General features: G+C 37.3%; 2 protein-coding genes across 4 annotated transcripts in view; one reads left to right on the top strand and one right to left on the bottom strand.

Annotated features, from left to right (window-relative positions):
* Positions 1 to 345, bottom strand: part of LOC117985841 (cubilin) — a 77,535-nt gene extending 77,190 nt beyond the window's left edge. For all 3 annotated transcript variants that reach the window (XM_069501525.1, XM_034972629.2, XM_069501523.1), the window contains exon 1: positions 261 to 345. The gene's annotated coding sequence lies outside the window, so the exon portion shown is untranslated. The remainder of the gene's footprint in view (positions 1 to 260) is intronic.
* A 2,504-nt stretch (positions 346 to 2,849) lies between these two features.
* CCT1 (chaperonin containing TCP1 subunit 1) lies at positions 2,850 to 19,951 on the top strand. Its single transcript, XM_034972631.2, has 10 exons — positions 2,850 to 2,975; positions 3,644 to 3,767; positions 4,323 to 4,440; positions 4,962 to 5,143; positions 5,924 to 6,188; positions 11,606 to 11,858; positions 12,012 to 12,102; positions 15,009 to 15,201; positions 15,536 to 15,676; positions 17,115 to 19,951. Exons 1-10 carry the CDS (start codon positions 2,903 to 2,905, stop codon positions 17,343 to 17,345), a joined length of 1,671 nt encoding a protein of 556 aa, XP_034828522.1. The 5' UTR covers positions 2,850 to 2,902; the 3' UTR covers positions 17,346 to 19,951.
* Positions 19,952 to 20,330: the final 379 nt, after the last annotated feature.

The following is a 20,330-nucleotide window of genomic DNA, read 5'->3' as shown; positions in this document are numbered from 1 at the left end:
CATAGCCTTGTCTTAAACAAAATCCACGGAGATGAAAATCAATAAGCACTTTCAGATGACTCTCCATATTTCAGTTAAATAGTTTATATAATAACGGGGTTTGTTGACAGTGGACGTTTTCTTATCATCTCGATACGCCTCCGCCCTACGGATACCACGCCCTTGGACACGGATGCTGCGTGGACCTCATCTCAGATATCTTGACATAACTTGTATGTTATTTTAATTTTAAGAGTAGAATATGCAATTAAGGGACTTACCCGCGATAACGAGGTCCCAGTTTGGGCGCCATTTATCGCGTGATGAGGGCGAGGGAAAACGGAACGATAAGTCCGTACGCGGCAAAGGCCAGCGCGCGACTGCCGTGTCCGCGTAGCGCTTGCGTGCGTGCGACTGGCGCAGGCGTAAAACTACCCGCGATTTGTTTTGCTCTCCATGTTTATCGGTGCAAGAAAATGAGATTACAGCTTGCTATATATGCAACATGCTGCGAAGCATTCCAATGAACTTGGGAACTTCATGTGGTATTTATTAGGGTTGTACCTACATATCTCGTGAATCGTTTAAGGGCGTCGTTTGGGGATATAGGTTGTGAGCCGCAAAGTTTATATTTATAGAGCAAATAATGAATGCTATTTTTTTAATCCTTACCTTCTCACCTATAACATTAAGTATAAATTTTAAGATTATGGGTAATAATCCTAAATAAATACCATACCTTTTCATATTATAGGTAATTTTCTGGATACAAAAACTACAAAGTGCACATTACATACTTAGTACGAAGAAGCAAAACAGTTCGTTCGCAATAGAAAGAAAGGATGGAAAATTGCCCATGGCATAAAATAGCAAACTGCGCTTATTCCTACTCCAGTAGATTCCATACTATACCCATATTATAATACGAGTGTGTTTGTTTGTTGGTTTACCCTAGTAGATTTCTATTCAAAATTAACGTTAACTTTGCATAGATCGGCCAAAATTGTATGGAGAATGAAGATGCCATTTTTAGGGTTCCGTACCCGAAGGGTGCCAATCTCGTACCTACTCTGTCCGTCCGTCTGTCTGTTAGCGGGCTGGATCTCATGAACCATAATAGGCAGAGTTGAAATTTTACAGAAATGTGTATTTCTATTGCCGCTACGCTATAAGAATAAACAATATAAATGAATAGAATGAAGTGAAATGTTTGAAAAACGCGCAGCCAAATGCGCTCCAAGGCATATTTAGTTTTAATACTAGAAACTTTAGCGACGAATAGATAAATTAATTATTTATTAAATGAATACCTACATGAATAAATTAATAAATAAACAAATAAAAACAAATAATTAATAACAAGATCAAAATGTGCGCCATTAAATTAAAAAAAATAAGTGTTATATCTTGTGCAATGGCACGGAACCGTTCGTGTGCGGTCTGACTCGCACTTGGTCGATTTTTCAAGAAATATCCGTTAGAACCTTTAAAAAATAATTAACCTCAAAAAAAATCATTAAGTAGGTAGGGTACTTAATTTTTATGATAATATGCTAGTTGAACACTACTATAATGAATAGGCTACTTGACAATTTTTTTAAGTTGGTCTTAAATGGTTAATATTTGTTCTATTATATCAAAAAAATTAACACTATATTTTTTTGCGCCCTAAAAACCGTAAAACTTTAATTTAAAAAAATATTTTTCTTAGACAGATGAAAACACTGTCGGCCATGTTTGGCCGATAGATTATCTGTGCTCTGACGTCATGCATTTGTAAACAACAGCATAACCACAGAGTACATTATATATACTGAGCATAACCTACCAAAGTTTAATAAACATGACTTCTATACTAGTTTACATGAAAAATATAGTAATTATCGTTATTGTATCATCCGAGAATGTAAAAAACGCATCGATAAAGACCACAGGAAAGTTGTGGATTAGAGTGCCCAGTGAAATAAATATACGTAACACGCAAAGACTTGCTTAAAGGGATCCTATATGACTAACGACTTCAACCCAAATTTATTTTTGCAAAGATCACTTTGTTGTAAGTCGTCTTACTTAATAACTTATTCAATTTATAAAGAGAAAACGATATTTTTTTACGTTTACTATGAGTTTTTAGAAATATATAAAAACTAGCTTATGCTCGTGACTTCGCCCGCGTGGACTTCATAAATTTCAAACCTCCATTTAACCCACTCAGGGGTGGAATTTCAAAAAATCCTTTCCTAGTGGATACCTTCTCTTTACCTACAAAGAACACACTCACCAAATTTCATGTATCTAGGACCAGCTGTTTAGATGTTTAGGATGTGCGTTGATATATAAGTTAGTCAGGACTCTAAATTTTATATATATGGATACTACGTTAGTCCCCGCGTGACATAGGAATGACATTTCTTTGTTTACATATTTAATGACGTCACATCATGGCTGACAGCGTTTTCTGCGTTTCAAATAAAAATAAAAATTGTATTTTTTTAAATTGGATTTATATATCCATCCTGCGTTTTTAATAATTGTTATTGATATATTTCGTTGTTTTAAGCAAAATACTATAATAAATAATCATTTATTGGACGAAATTAGATATGAGTCAAGTAGCCTATTTACCGTTTCGATTCGAATAATGGACCATTCGAGTGAAATTATCTTTTTGAGATTATGCCTGAAGGATTGTGAAATTTCTACGATGGCATTTTTGGCATACAGATATAATTTTTTGGCATTTTCAGAAGTCAAGTTTGGCAGATTTTTAGTGAGGGTTGGGCAGATTCGCCATTTTTGAGATGGTCACACTGAAGCCAAATTAAGGTCTGGCAACTCTAATTGTTCTTTCAGAAAAAAAAGGAAAAGTGTGACGAGCGAGTGAATTTATTCTAATAAAATCTCTATAATTAATTGAATAAAAATGTCGACACTTGCTGCCCCTTTATCCGTTGCAGGGACACGATACTTTGGAGCCCCAGTAAGATCTCAGAATGGTGAGGTTCAGCATTTATTTAGAATTTTTTGTTACCCGGTCGAATGTCGATCACATGCAGTGCTTATGGTTTTAAAGTTTGAGATTTGTGCATGTTAATGAAATAAAAATCACCCTTTTATGTCGTAATTTACTTATAATAGTCGCAAATTATACGCGTGATACATAATTTGCTTCTGTGCAAGTATATTTAGCAACTTTTTCAAAATATAACCTATCATCGTTAGGTATTCACTAAGAACTTTTAAAAACAATCCAATAAGTAGATACTGAAAAGTCTGTGTAAGATAAATAGTATGAAACAAAATCTTTGCCTGTATTTGTCTGTGCATTCTGTTACTTATAATTAATATCCTATTGGGCTGATGTTATATTAAGTACCTATAGTATACATATATAGCATTTCATAAGAAAGAGTTATAAACACATTTAATATGTGAGTAGATAACTTTGCTAGGTAACCTACATATTTCTTAGTACAAGAGTTATTTCTGCTATCTCTATATTTACTATGCACTAGACGGGTCATACTGGTGTCTGCAATGCACTTGCTTGCTTTTGCTTATAACTTCATAGCCAGTGTCCTATTAATTTTGACAGTTTCATAGAACATGATTTTCGTTTAGAATGACCCCCTAGTGTTTAAATTACTATGTAATTGTGTTATAGTAAGTGCCGCGGCAACAATAGCCAACATTGTGAAGAGCTCACTGGGTCCCGTCGGCTTGGACAAGATGATGGTGGATGACATTGGTGATGTCACTGTCACCAATGATGGGGCCACCATCCTGAAGTGAGTTACAACATTTTACTTTATCGATTGACTTACAAGAAAAATAAAAATATCCTTAATTTCAGAGACTATAATTATAATATTTTAGTATTTAAGTTACCTATCTGCTTCACTTATACTAGCTCAGTGATCAACACTAAGTGATAGCCATCCAGCTCATTTGTTATTGGTTGGTTCTACTTGATAATAACATAAGTTTTTTTTTAAATAATATTAGCCATCTTTCTTCACTCTGGGCTGGTTTCCACACTTAAACGTTTCCGTCTGTTGTGCGTGCGAATATTAGCCATGTTAAATGACTAATATTACCCTTTCCTCTCCAACTAGGCATAAAGCTTGCTAAGAGTAGGTACGACAATAGTGCAATGGGCGGGGTGTGAACCGTCGACCTTTCGGTGTTCAGTCCACTCCTTTACCCGTTGAGCTATTAAGGCTTTTAACCCATTGACAGTTTTCATAGAAAACTGTCAATGAGTTAAAAATAAATGTCAAATGAGTGGCATTTTAAATTTACACACATTATTTTACAGTATCTGTATACAATTTTGTCTCCAGAATGCTGGAGGTTGAGCACCCGGCTGCCAAGGTGTTAGTGGAGCTGGCTCAGCTGCAAGACGAAGAGGTTGGAGACGGCACCACGTCTGTGGTAATCATTGCTGCCGAGTTGTTGAAGGTAATGTCACAGCCTAAAGAGATTCTTCTTACAGTTGATTGACAACACATATATTATAGACTGTGCAATTTGCATTTAATCTAAATCCAATTTTTACATAGTAATAGTTGTTTTCAGTGTCAAAGTAATGCTATGTTTTGTAGATTGCATTATAATAAATTGGGAAAATTTTGTTTCACATGGCAAACCTTTAGGTTTTCCATGTAAAATTTCCACAAAATGTCACGGATTATACCAACCAGCAGAAAAACTAATTATTTATTTTGTTAGTAGTATAATATGTAGATGGTAAAGATGGCTCAGTCTGCAAATATTAAGAGCAAGAACTTTAGGTGTCATCGTCATAGTCAAGCCATAGATGTCCACAGCTGGACAATGGACATGGGTCTCTTGGACTTTGATATGAAGCGGTTGTGCGTCACCTAGATTCAATGGCTCCCTATAACTCTAGTCTATCCACCTAACAGAACATCTGCCTACCCCACGCTTTCTAGCATTATGCATTTAAATTTTCTTAACAGAATGCTGATGAGCTTGTCAAAAACAAGATCCATCCGACCAGCGTCATTTCTGGCTACAGGCTGGCCTGCAAGGAAGCTGTCAAATATATTCAAGACAATTTGACAGTCACCGTGGAGTCGCTAGGAAAAGCCTCCATCGTCCATGCTGCCAAGACCACTATGTCTTCTAAACTTATTGGGGCGTATCCTTTTATAACAACTTCTTGACTCACTTGGCTTATGAATGTGTTATAATACTTACAATACAACTATGATATTTTTTTTTTTATTTTTTTCTATGTTTTTATGTGTGTTTTAGAGGCAAAAATTCATAGCTAATATATTATATGGAATATTTGAAACAGCAACAAGCGGACTTATTATTTGAAACCAATAGCTTCAAATGATTTACCAAAAATCCACCTTTACCTCAAATTTTTTTTGATGAATACTTCTAGTTCAGTCAATAGAAGCAAACAAACCAGAGGTTTGTCACAGTTGCCCATAATCAATTTACTTCCATGTTATTTTAGTAGAGGTTTTTGCGGCCATGGTGTTTGCTGACCATTTTCGGTGGACGTGACATATGAACGTTACTTCTATCCGAAAAAAAACCGACCAAGTGGGTCCCGTACTACAGTCGTATTTTTTCGACATTTTGCGCGATAATTCAAAAACTATTATGCATAAAAATAAATTAAAATCTGTTTTAGAATGTTCATGTATACATTTTAATTTTTTTTATGATGTGACCACAAATTCACGGTTTTCTGATTTTCCCCCTTCCATGTGCTATAAGACATACCTACCTGCCAAATTTCATAATTCTAGGTCAACGGGAAGTACCCTATAGGTTTCTTGGGTTCCTTATTCCTTTCGAGGTACAACCCTAAAAACATCTCGTTATTGTCGCAAGTCGCGACTAAAAATTTTTACTTCCAAAACTTCAACTTTCTACTGAATTCCTGACCTCCCAACACCAGTGATGCAGACTTCTTCTCAGAAATGATAGTGGATGCGGCTCAAGCTATCAAGACCAATGACTCCAAGGGCAACGCAGTGTACCCCATCAAGGCAGTCAACATCCTCAAGGCGCACGGACGAAGCGCGCGCGAGAGTGTGCTGGTCAAAGGCTACGCCTTGAACTGTACCATAGCTTCCCAGGCCATGCCTCGCAAGATTTTGAATGCCAAGATCGCCTGCCTTGATTTCTCGCTGCAGAAGACGAAGATGAAGATGGGTGTGCAGGTAAAACCTAAGTGCTTTTGCATATAAGATTTTACATAAAATATATTATCCAATAAAATATAGATGTCGCTGAATAGAGATAAATCACGTTAGCGAAGATACCTAAGTTCTTTTTCATACAAGATTTTACATCAATTTCCAACCAAATAATATAGATGTCGCTGCATGGAGCTGAATCGCGCTAGCGAAGATAAATGATAATGTATTTTTCATGCCTTTTCATTTTGGTGCTTAAATCTTTTATTTGTATCAGTTTCATGGATTTTGGATGATGTAATTATGATAAGAACGTGTTTATTTCAGAAGTGATTTGCTTACTTTTTATTTCAATTAAAGAATAATATAAGGTATATTTTATATTTTTTATAGTGTTTTTACCTACACTTGAAGGAAATTTCTAAATAATTTTAAATACACAATGGGGCCGATTCTCTTTTACACAATCTCTAAAGTTGTTATTTGTTCATGTTTTTTATTCTAAATAAAATAGAACACTTGTATATGATTCTTGTTATTTAATCAGACTTATAATATTAGATTAGCGAAACTCGAAAAGACATGCGCCTCTGCTGGACAACAACAAAAGTATGTGTATTGCCATCTTCAATTTTATTTACATTATCTAACTGGTTTTACGGCTCTGGGTTCTACCCTTTTAATTTAGATTTTTGTTACATTATTTCAACACCCCACCTTAATGGAACAATTGATACAAAGAAACATTCAAAATAAGCTATTCGAGCTTCGCTAGGATATCTCTACTGCAAAACCTTAAGTTTAAATTAAATTAATACAATTTTTAAACTTATCTAATTTTGGTTTAGGTAAAGGCTTTGTCAACAGATCTGCAATTTGTTCTTCAGTTTTTATATAGTTTATTATTATTAAATTTTGAGATAACTTGTCTTGAACAAAATGATATTTTATATCTATATGCTTCAAACGTTTTGATATGCCACTGTTATTAGCAGCACAGATTGCAGACCTATTGTCTTCCAAAATCAAAACACTAAGTTCACTATCAGATAACAGAGACAACTCTGAAAACAGATTTCTTAACCAACATGCTTCAGCGACACACTGACTTAGTGCTATATATTCAGCCTCGGTGGAGGATAGAGAGACACACGTTTGTTTTCCACTACACCACAGTATTAGATTATTAAAAACCATTAAACAATAGCCTGAGGTTGATTTTCTACTAACTGTGTCACCTCCCCAATCAGCATCCACATAGGCTTTCAAAGGATTTCTACAAAGAATATTATTCAAATTCCGTTTATATAACAACTTTATATCTAGAGTAGCTTTTATATACCTTAGTATATGTTTTAAGTGTTTCCATAGGTCTGTACTAGCACTGTTTTGAAATCTACTTAGTATACTTATGGATATTGACAAGTCAGGTCTGGTGCCTAACATAGCATACATAATGCAGCCTATTAATTTTCTGCATCTATTTTCTATTTCTGGAGTCTCAGAGCTTTCTTTTAACAAGTGTGAACTGTTGAAATTTGGTTCTAAAGGGATAGTCACAGCTTTGCAATCAGACATGTTAAATACCTGTAATATACCTTTTAAGTATTCACATTGATCTAATGAGATGAAATCCTTTTCCTGCATAATTCGAATGCCTAGGTAGTATGAAGCTAGACCTAAGTCTTTAATTTTGAAAGTTTTACCCATTTGTTGTTTTAAGTATTCTACTATAGACTCATGAGAACTTATTATTAGAATATCATCTACATACTGCACAACAAATGTTTTTGTGTTTTCAAGTATTTTAATATATAAACACATGTCTGTTTTAGACCTTTTAAAACCCTGACTAACCATGAAATTACAGAAAGTGTCATACCAGTATCTAGGTGCTTTCTTTAACCCATAAATAGCTTTCTTGAGTTTTCCAACTTTGCCTGACTGACTATGACCCTCTGGTAAGTAGATATAGATATCCTCATTTATAGAACTATGTAGGAAGGCACTACATATATCAAGTTGATGGATATTCCAGCCATAATATGCAGCTATAGAAATTAAGATTCTTACTGTAGTTAAGCTGGTGACAGGTGAGTAAACTTCATCATAGGATACACCTGTTTGAAGGAAACCTCGAGCGACCAAGCGAGCTTTATAAACTTGTACTTTACCTTCACTGTTTTTCTTCCTTTTAAATACCCATTTGGTATCTATAATATTTTCTTCCGGTTTTACCGTTATTACATCCCAAGTATGGTTTTCTTCCAAAGCCTTAAGCTCAGTATTAATGGCTTCTTTCCATTTAGTGGACTCGTTGGATTCCATAGCCTCTTGGTAGGACTGGGGTTCATTTTCCAACTCTGTCATGTAAGCATAACTTAAAAATTCAGTGTCATACCTCTTTGGGTTGATGATCTTATGACGATCTCGCAGCATGATATCCCCAGCTTGTCGTGCATCTGAACTTGTACCTGATGATGCATCAGTTTTGTTGATATTAACCTCACCAGTAATCTCTGTAGAGTTTTTATTTTCCTGGAAGTGTTTTTCCTCCGTAGAGTGTTTTAGTACCTCCTGAGAGTGTTTACTGCTCTGACTTTGCAATTCCTCTTCAGACTCTTCACTACTGGAAGATATATCAGAGTCATGATGGCTAATACTTACCTGATTTTTTCGTGGAATTTCCCCACTTTCCGGTAGGAAGATGACATCCCTCACCTTCTCAACTTTATCAGTATTAGAGAAATATACTCTATAGCCTTTGACATTTGTATCATAGCCTATAAATATCCCAAATTTGGTTTTCCCATCCAGTTTTCTGCGTTTTTCTTTAGGAATATGTACAGCACATTGCACACCAAACTTCCTAAGAAAATTAATATCAAAAGATTTATTAAACCATACCTCATAAGGAGTTTTATTCATCACTGGACTGGATCCACACCTATTTAATGTAAATACCACTGTGTTGACAGCTTCAGCCCAAAAGCGTTTAGACATACCTGTAATTAATGTTCTTGCAGCTTCCATGATGGTCCGGTTCTCACGTTCTACACGGCCGTTCTGTTGAGGAGTGTAAGCTACGGTTCTCTGATGGCAGATTCCTAGGTTATCTAACATGGCCTTTATATCACTGTTAAGAAACTCTAAGCCATTGTCAGTCCTCAAATACTTCATAGAATTACCAGTCTGATTTTTAATTAATTTTATGCAATTTTGTAAGTGTTGTTTTACTTCATTTTTATGTTTGAGAAAATAAACAAACTTATAACCTGACATGTCATCCTTAAGCAACAAGAAATATCTAGAGCCGCCAATAGAATTAGATTCTACAGGACCACATAAGTCAGCATGTATCAACTCACCTGGCACTGAAGATCTAGACTCACTGTTACTGTAGGTTACTCTGTGCTGTTTGCCTTGTAAACAGGATTTGCATGGATACACTTTTGAATTTTCATACCTAATATTATGAAGATCAAGATACTTTTTAACATATTGATAATTTTGATGACAAAACTTTTCATGCCACTCAGTTAAACTAGAAACATAGTTAGCGGTAGGTGGTTCTACTCTGAAAAACAATTTATATAATTTAGTATCTAACCTCTTAGCAATTGCTCGTACACTGTTATTTGAATCTAAAATTTTACAATAATTTTGATCACTTTTCATAAAATAACCTTTATCTAAACATTTACCAACAGAGAAAAGGTTTGCTTTTAATGAGGGAACATACAATACATCTGACAGTTTTGTTTCAATCCACTTTATACCGTTCCAAGCCTCGCATTGTATGGTACCAATTCCTAACACATCTAAAGTGGTGCCGTCACCTATTTTCACTTTACGCTGAGAAATTTCACTAAACTTTGAAAATATTGACCGATCGTAGCACATATGTTCACTAGCACCGGAGTCCAGGATCCACTCGCTCGAAGAAGATGCTGCAGCCGCAGTTTCCTCATCTGATGCTAAGATAAATGCATTGGTATTGTCGTTGTGTGTATTCTTTTGAGCTTTTCTTTGTTTAAACCAGCAATTTTCTATGGTATGATTATACTTTTTACAGAATTTACATTGTAATTTATTCTTATTATTGAAAGTTGGATGAGTTTGTTTCCTTTGTTTAGCTAGTAATGCCTCGCTGGCCTCGCCCTCCTTAGATCTTGTTTCCTCTAGATGTAAACGTGCACTTAACTCGTTGAAGCTCTGACGTTCTTCAGGAAGCGACTCCCAAGCTGAGATAAAGTGTTTGTACTCTTGAGGCAGACTCATCAAAACTTTTGTGATGATCATTTTGTCTGTTAGGTTTTCTCCACGGGCAATTATCTTTGACTTAAGGTTCTCAATTTTTGTTAGTAAATCTGTCATATTATTTTCATATGTTATTGCATAAAACTGCTGATAAAGTAGGTGAATACTCACGTGGGAATCTTGTTCATATATTGACAAAAGTTTTTTCCACATTTGGCTGGCGCTGTCACATGATAACACGTGCGATATAACATTCTCAGTCATTCGATTCACTAATAATGCCATGGTCTTTGCATCTTTTTCGGTACCTTTTTCATCTTTTAAAAGTGTGTCGTAAAGTCCTTTGGATTTTAATTGAAGTGTTATTTGAAACTTCCAAATGGTCCAATTTTCTTCGCCCCGTAGTTTGATTTTGGAGTCTTCTTTATCCTCCATTGTACTAACGTAATTACTCCGTGTCCCGTGATAGAAATTCACGATTTTCAACTTTTAATAACCGGAGTCCAAAATGGCGACCCACGCCTTTTTACAGCGTAGTATTTTTATCGACCTTTTTTTTGTTGTCCACGCGTTCTGGGCCCATAACCTGTTATTTGTTCATGTTTTTTATTCTAAATAAAATAGAACACTTGTATATGATTCTTGTTATTTAATCAGACTTATAATATTAGATTAGCGAAACTCGAAAAGACATGCGCCTCTGCTGGACAACAACAAAAGTATGTGTATTGCCATCTTCAATTTTATTTACATTATCTAACTGGTTTTACGGCTCTGGGTTCTACCCTTTTAATTTAGATTTTTGTTACATTATTTCAACAAAAGTAAACTAAATTAACAGGTCTAAATCTAGTGCCATCCTTTCCTGCAAGCAACATTATGAAAGGGATAGCAATAGATTTAGACGTGCCATTTTAGTTTAGTTTAGAGATTGCGTACAACGGAATTAGCCTCATTACTTACCCATTAACCATTAACCATTACCATTGTAGGTATAATCCATTATACATTACTTACCATCATCACTGAGCATAATAGTAAACAAAAAATATCTTTAAAATGGCCTCAGTTGCTTGAATAGGTATCTTGTAGGACTTCAACCCGCCACGGCGTTGCCTGAATTCAGCGGCTCGCAACGCAAGTTAAGCGCAGTTTTAACTAATAACATCGAAATGCTCCAGGTCCTCGTCTCAGATCCAGAGAAGCTGGAAGCGATCCGCGCCCGCGAGCTCGACATCACCAAGGAGAGGCTGCACAAGATCCTCTCCACCGGCGTCAACGTGATCCTATGTTCCGGAGGCATCGATGACCTGTGCCTCAAGTACTTTGTGGAGGCCGGCGCGATGGGCGTGCGGCGCTGCAAGAAGGCGGACCTCAAGAGGATCGCCAAAGCCACGGGCGCGGCCTACCTCACGTCGCTCACTAATATGGACGGTGAGTACATTATACCCGGCTGAGTTTCTTGTGGGCTCTTCTCAGACCTGGGCGCGTTTGGAACCCTCGTAGCTTTAGTTTTAAGTTCGCGTAAAAATGATCACCACTATATAATTTTGAATAAGACATTTGATTTGATTTGATATGTTTCAGGCGAGGAAGTGTTTGAAGCGAGCATGATTGGCGAGGCCGCGGAAGTGGTGCAGGAACAAATCTGTGATGACCAACTCATATTGATTAAGGGGTAAGTGTGTACTGGGAAGGTTGCATTAAGGGCTACTTCAAATTTGCCGCACAGTGCCGCGCGGAGGCAGTATATAATAGGCTACTTGACTCATATCTAATTTCGTCCAATAAATGATTATTTATTATAGTATTTTGCTTAAGACAACGAAATATATCAATAACAATTATTAAAAACGCAGGATGGATATATAAATCCAATTTTAAAAAATACAGTTTTTATTTTTATTTGAAACGCAGAAAACGCCGTGATGTGACGTCATTAAATATGTAAACAAAGAAATGTCATCCCTATGTCACGCGTGGACTAACGTAGTATCCATATATATAAAATTTAAAGTCCTGACAAACTTATAATATATCAACGCACAGCCTAAACATCTAACAGCTGGTCCTAGATACATGAAATTTGGTGGGTGTGTTCTTTGTAAGTAAAGAGAAGGTATCCACTAGGAAAGGATTTTTTGAAATTCCACCCCTGAGTGGGTTAAATGGGGGTTTGACATTTATGAAGTCCATGCGTATTTATCATCAGGAGGTGGATCGCCCAATAAATTCAATCTTGATAAATACATAAAATATAATTTATTATTTTAACAGAAAGACATTTCTTTTTCCAACGATAACGACAACTCATAAGTGACAGACTTACAAATATAGAACGCTATTTTATTCTCTCTTCACTTTAGATGTAATGAGTTTACATACAAGTATATCACGTTCTAATACGCGCCCTTAAACCATTACATCGCAAACAACACAGTGTGCCCTTAACTTATTACAGTGTAATATAAACACGCCCTTACATCGCGCCCTTAACCTATTACATTGTAATATAAACACGCCTTTACAATTTTCTATCAATCAATAAGATTAAATAAAACTCTCAAAAATATTTGATTATAAAAATAAAATAACTATAAACTAGTTCTACGGCAAACACACAATATTCCTATTAGGTACAATATTATGCCCTTATGCCCCCTTAATTATTTATGATCAGGAGGTGAATCGCCCAATAAACTCAATCTTGATAAATACATAAAATATAATTTATTATTTTAACAGAAAGACATTTCTTTTTCCAACGATAACGACAACTCATAAGTGACAGACTTACAAATATAGAACGCTATTTTATTCTCTCTTCACTTTAGATGTAATGAGTTTACATACAAGTATATCACGTTCTAATAATGCGGGCGAAGTCACGAGCATAAGCTAGTTTTTATATATTTCTAAAAACTCATAGTAAACGTAAAAAATTATCGTTTTCTCTTTATAAATTGAATAAGTTATTAAATAAGACTTACAACAAAGTGATCTTTGCAAAAATAAATTTGGTTTGCAGTCGTTAGTGATATAGGATCCCTTTAAGCAAGTCTTCGCGTGTTACGTATATTTATTTCTTGTGGTCTTTATCGATGCGTTTTTACATTCTCGGATGATACAATAACGATAATTACTATATTTTTCATGTAAACTAGTATAGAAGTCATGTTTATTAAACTTTGGGAGGTTATGCTGTTGTTTACAAATGCATGACGTCAGAGCACAGATAATCTATCGGCCAAACATGGCCGACAGTGTTTTCACCTGTCTAAGAAAAATATATTTTTAAATTAAAGTTTTACGGTTTTTAGGGCGCAAAAAAATATAGTGTTAATTTTTTTGATCTAATAGGACAAATATTAACCATTTAAGACCTACTTAAAAAAAGTGTCAACTAGCCTATTTCAACTAATGCGTGGCCTAATAGGAAACGGTGCCTGACTGATCTATTAACGCACAGCTGAAACTACTGGGTGAATTGGGCTGAAGTTTGGCATGCAGAATAGCTATTATGATGTAGGCGTCCGCTAAGAATGGATTTTTGAAAATTCAACCCCTAAGGGAGTAAAATGTTGGCTTGAAATTCATGTAGTCCATGCGGACGAAGTCGCGAGCATAAGCTAGTTATTTATATGGATTTACAAAACAGCGCGGCGAAGGCATAGCGAAATGGGCGGTTCAATTTAATTGCAACCGCTAGGATATGGAACGCCTTTCTAGCATCAGTTTTCCCCTCCAATTTTAATATGGATACCTTCAAGTCAAGAATGAATAGGTATCTTCTAGGCTAGTGTAGTCCTAATCGTCATCATCATTGTCATCCTATCGCCGGCTCACTATAGAGCATGGGTCTGCTCTAAAGGTGAGAAGGGTTTTAGCCATAGTCTGCCACGCTGGCCATGTGCGGATTGGTAGACTTCACACATCTTTGAGAACATTATGGAGAACTCTCAGGCATGCAGGTTTCTTCACGATGTTTTCTTTTACTGTTAAAGCAAGTGATATTTAATAACTTAAAACGCACTGTTGCTCCGAAAAGTTAGAGGGGCGTGCCCGGGATCGAACCCCCGACCTCCGATTAGAAGGCGGACGTCCTAACAACTAGGCTATCACAGCTTCAGTGCACAGTGTAGTCCTAATAGTCTAGTATAGTTTTTGCATTTTACGAAGACGAGTGGCTCATGCTTGTGTTTAAGTCGTATCGGTATAAGTAAGGTACACTAAGTGTACCTTTGTATGTTTAAATGTATGTTTGCGAGCGCTTGCTCGCGACTGATTGGTCCGACATGCACGCACACTTACGCAATGCCCATGTATACGACGTAACCACAAGTAAAGGTCACTCGTCTTCGTGAATTGCAAGAACTGTAATAACATTTATTTTGATTAACATTGGGGCCAATTCTCTTGTACACAATTTCTAAACCTAAACTAAATTAACAGGTCTAAATTTAGTCTATCCTTTTCTGCAAGCAACATTATGAAAGGGATAGCTATAGATTTAGACGTATCATTTTAGTTTAGTTTAGAGATTGTGTACAACGGAATTAGCCACAATGTCGGTAATAACTCCAGGCCCGTAGCGAGAACGGCCGCCTCCATCATCCTCCGCGGCCCCACGGACGCGTATTGCGACGAGATGGAGCGTTCGGCCCACGACGCGCTGTGTGCCGTGCGCCGCGTGCTGGAGTCTGGGCGGCTGGTGCCGGGGGGCGGCGCGGTGGAGGCCGCGCTGTCCATATACCTGGACAACTTCGCTACCACCTTGGTGAGCTTCATTGACTTTCTTAAGACCTTTCCGAACTTTATTGATTTTCTTAAGACTTTTCAGTTTTCTGAACTTTATTGATGTCTTTTTCGGGGTACCGATTACGAAAATGCTATCTATCCATTTTCAATTTGAAGATTGTGGCAATTTCTTTTATAAAATGTGTACCTACTATGGGTGTGAATTTACAGTTTTTAGGGCGCTGATCATGAATGCGAGGTCCATTTATAAATTTAAAGACAACGACGACACTTCAGTGTCTCGGTAATTAAAAATGACGTAAATTGAAATTCAAGATGGCTGATTTTTAAAGGAAAATAAATTGGTATTACAGAGTTCCCGCGAGCAACTAGCAATCGCGGCATTCGCTCAGTCTCTGCTAGTGATCCCCAAGACACTGGCGGTGAACGCCGCACGGGACGCCACAGACCTGGTCGCCAAGCTGCGGGCCTACCACAACTCCTCGCAGACTAAGGTAACACATCCCGAGTCCCTCCATAGGAAAAAAACCTTATTACCATACATTTAAGGTATTCGCTCAGTCTTTGCTAGTGATCTCCAAGACAGTGGCGGTGAAAGCCGCGCGGGACGCCACAGACCTGGTCGCCAAGCTGCGGGCCTACCACAACTCCTCGCAGACTAAGGTAACACATCCCGAGTCCCTCCATAGGAAAAAAACCTTATTACCATACATTTAAGGTATTCGCTCAGTCTTTTGCGATAGCCATGAAATGGTTATTCTTACACAATTGGGGGGCTGGTCGCCAAGCTGCGGGCCTACCACAACTCCTCGCAGACTAAGGTAACACATCCCAAGTCCCTCCATAGGAAAAAAACCTTATTACCATACATTTAAGGCCTCTTGTAGGAACTTCCACACGCCACGGCCTTACGGCGCCTGAATCCAGCGGCTCCTTGCGACTCGTTTGAAGTCGTCTGTCCACCTAGAGTATTCATTTATTCATTGCATAGAGCCTCGATAGCTCAACGGTTATAGGAGCGGACTGAAAACCGAAAAGTCGCCGGTTCAAATCCCACCCGTTGCACTATTGTTGTACCTACTCCTAGCACAAGCTTTATGCTTAATTGGAGGGGAAAGGGGATATTAGTCAGCAATTTGGCTAATATTCTTTAAAAACAATGAGGGTTCCGTACTACAGTCGTATTTTTTCGACATTTTGCACGATAATTCAAAAACTATGATGCATAAAAATAAATAAAAATCTGTTTTAGAATGTACAGGTGAAGACCTTTCATATGATACCCCACTTGATATAGTCACTAACTTCGAAAGTTGAAAATACTAATTATTAGTTCATGACCACAATTTAATTTTTTTTTGTGTGATCTAACCCTAAATTCACGGTTTTCAGATTTTTCCCCAAATGTCAGCTATAAGATCTACCTACCTGCCAAAGGAGATTGCCCATTTTGTTAGGAGCTTTGGGCCCCCCCTAATATAATTGTTATGTCACCATGGTTTTAATTTTATTTTGTAGACAAATAATTAACTCTTTATATTCTGCAAACGATTTCTATTTATTCACCCAGGTTATAATGAAATCTTATTTTTTATATTGCTGATATTGAGGTTATATTTAATTAATACTTCTTCAAAATAAATGCATGTCTACGATTCTAACTGTAATTGTAGATATTTTCAATAATAGAGTGAAAAAAAGTCGTAATAAAACATAATCGTAAAAAAATAACACATTTTTTAAAAATTTAATTTAAGTTTTGACACGATGCCACAAAAGAGGGCCCGTTCACGGGCGATCTCCTTTCATGATTCTAGGTCAACGGGAAGTACCCTGTAGGTTTCTTGACAGACCGACAGACACAACAAAGTGATCCTATAAGGGTACCGTTTTTCCTTTTGAGGTACGGAACCCTAAAAACATCTATTTCAGGTGGAACACGCGAACCTGAAATGGGTAGGCCTGGACCTCAACGAAGGCACCCTGCGCGACAACCTGGCCGCGGGCGTGCTGGAGCCCGCCATCTCCAAGATCAAGTCGCTCAAGTTCGCCACCGAAGCGGCCATCACCATCCTGCGCATAGACGACATGATCAAACTCGACCCCGAACAAAAGGGGGGGAAGAGCTACGAGGACGCGTGCAACGCCGGGGAACTCGACTAGCGTTATACTTAGTACATTTCATATTATTATGTTTTAATGTCAGTGCTATAATAAGGTATTGAAAGGTATTATTAATGACTACCAGTTTACACTAAGGGTTTCTGAGGCTGAGATCTATAGATCGCACTCTGACTTAAGAGAGTTAAAACGAGACAGAGCTATATCTCTCACATAAATCTGTCTTGTTTTAACTCAATCTTAAGTCTGAGCAAAGTCAAAGTGCGCTCTATAGATCTCAGCCTCAGATACAAGTTGACACACTTACTGTACTCCACCCATGGAAAAAAGTTATACTATAGCGCTCTTGTTATGTAATCCCAAAGAAATGACTGAGATGGAAATCTCAGTGAGCGTAAACCATTTTGAGTCACCAACCATTCACAAGCATTTTTTCAGAAACATTCGAAATTCGATTCGAAAATGTTCTCAAAAAACATTCGAAAAGTAAAAACATAGTTTTATTTTGTGTTTGGTTGGTGACTCAAAATGGTTAACGCTCATGTGATTGGTTGGTGCCTCATAATGGTTAACGCTCACTGAGATTTTTGTCTCAGTCATTCGTATGGGATTACGTAAATGAGAGAGCGCTATACTAACTTCTTTCCGTGGATAGAGTATAGTTTTCGACAAAACCTATGAAAACTTGTCAATGGACGAATGTTTTTGGTGTAAACCAGGAGTTAGGGTGCCTATCCACTGAAGCTGACCGGAGCGGAGATTTGTATAGTTGACCAGCGTTTTGTCAGATGACGGAATAAAATTATCACGTTATTTACCGACAATGTGATTGGTCTGCCCAACACATCTCCGCTCCGCTTCAATGGACAGGCACCCTTATGCTTTGTCCATCACACATTTTAGCACACTAGCGCATTAGCACACGTGAACCGTTTAACGTCTTATACCTATGACTGACGTAAAGGCATGCCGCATACGAATGCGGCGGTGTACTAAAGACGTAAGGGTTAAAATAAATATGATACAGTACGCGCCAGAAAGTGATTTACATCGGCCTTTAGAATGACATTTCGGCTTTGTAGAGCATTGTCTCTGTCACTCATATCTATCGTTTTGTCAGTTTCAATGACAGGGACAACGCTCTACAACTCTGCTATCTCCTTCTAAATGTCGATTTACATTACTTTCGGCCGCGCACTGTACCTACTTGATCATGGGTTATCACTTATCAGAGATTTCTAGACGTAACAGATTTCTTTCTTTCGAAAGTCTGTTCCTCGTTTAGTTAAATTTTGAATCGCACGAATAAGAAACCAGGGTGCTTAGTATGATTTTTTCATCTTACCAACAACATTGATAGAATTCGAGTCGAAACAATAGCGTCGGATTAAAAATGGATCTTAGTGTGCTTGATTTAAAGTGTAAAATAAAATTGAAATTAATTTCGCAAGATATCCGCTTGGAGCACTGGCTGTAGATGTATGGCAACTTGAGCTTTAAAACAAGGCAGTAACGGTAACCAATATACTTTAACACTGAAATGTTTCGATGACATGTAAAATCTTGTATAGTTCTTGCATTTCACGAGGGCGAGTGGCTCATGCTTGTTTTTTTTTTTTGGTTAAGATTCTATTTAGGCGGCTTCTTCCCCTGACCCCTGACATAATGTTAGAGACTTTTTAGTTTTTAAATTTTATTGAAACTTTTGTGCGAATTTCGTGACTGTTTGAGAGGAATAGAACAGTTTACTGGACAACATTGGGTCCTTGTCACCCTGTTCTGTTCCTCTTTATAGCTATTCCTGCTATTTTAGAGCAAAATAGCAGGAATAAGCTCCGACTTGCGTCGCACTCTAGAATGGCGGGGACGGAGTCCCTACACAGTACCACCCTAATTTATTGGTGGAGGACCTCTCGGATTCGGAGTCCTCTGTGCTGTGGACAGTCGAAGAGCAAGTGCAATATTGACTCATCGACCGTTTCGTCACAGACACAGCCAGGACCGTCTTTACACTTAAACCTGTGTAGATACTCCGAAAACCCGCCATGCCCGCTAAATATTTGGACCAAAAGCTTAATTTTCTTTAAATTTTTGTGTGCCTTTTCCACTGAAGGCAGGAAGGTCTTGGTCACGGACGCTGTCACACCCTCCCTGTAACGCTCAGACCATTGACATCATGACAGTGTCCTTCCTTATGGTTCTCTTCATGCTTGTGTTTAAAGTCGTATCGGTATACGTAAGGTACACTAAATGTGTATGTTTGCGAGCGCTTGCTCGCCACTGATTGGTCCGACATGCACGCACACTTACGCAATGCCCATGTAAACGACGTAACCACAAGTAAAGTACACTCGCCTTCGTGAATTGCAAGAACTGTACTTAGTACTCACCCTACTGAACATTTGTAAATCTGCAATAATTGATGTATGAACCGTTACTTTTAATTTAAAATTGAATGTTGAAGAACAGAATAAAGTCACAATATTATCCAATCTTATGATGCATTTGTATAAAATACTAATATTATTATTATTATTTCTCCAGAGTATGGATTCTTGAATTCTTCGCTTACAGCATTAATATTTTAGGTTATAAATTTATAATAATACTTAAGGCCCTCTAGGTATATTATTATAATATTAATAAAATGATTTTTAAAAACAATGTTTAGATTTTTATCATCATCATGATCAACCCATCGCCGGCTCACTACAGAGGACGAGGACTGGCCATGTGCGGATTGGTAGACTTCACACACTTTTGAGAACATTATGGATAACTCTCAGGTATGCAGCTTTCCTCACGATGTTTTCCTTCACCGTTAAAGCAAGTGACATTTAATTACTTAAAACGCACATTAACTCCGAAAAGTTAGAGGTGCGTCCCCGAGAGCGAACCCCCGACCTCAGATTAGAAGCCGGACGTCCTAACCACTAGGCTATCACAGCTTTTTATCATCACCCTAATCTAATTCAGGAAAGAAGACATTCATTGTAGGAATCCTATGAAAACCTATCGTATGACAGA

This window comes from Maniola hyperantus, chromosome 10, assembly GCF_902806685.2.
Source record: "Maniola hyperantus chromosome 10, iAphHyp1.2, whole genome shotgun sequence".
NCBI lineage: Eukaryota > Metazoa > Arthropoda > Insecta > Lepidoptera > Nymphalidae > Maniola > Maniola hyperantus.
The sequence above is the reverse complement of the archived record's forward strand: the minus strand, read 5'-3'. Positions and strand labels throughout refer to the sequence as shown.

Excerpts from the sequence above, each read along its gene's own strand:
- CCT1 (XM_034972631.2), top strand. The coding sequence starts at position 2,903 with ATGTCGACACTTGCTGCCCCTTTATCCGTTGCAGGGACACGATACTTT. Across the intron at positions 5,144-5,923 it reads TCTTCTAAACTTATTGGGGC|TGATGCAGACTTCTTCTCAG; the intron begins GTATCCTTTTAT and ends TCCCAACACCAG. Across the intron at positions 12,103-15,008 it reads CAACTCATATTGATTAAGGG|GCCCGTAGCGAGAACGGCCG; the intron begins GTAAGTGTGTAC and ends TAATAACTCCAG.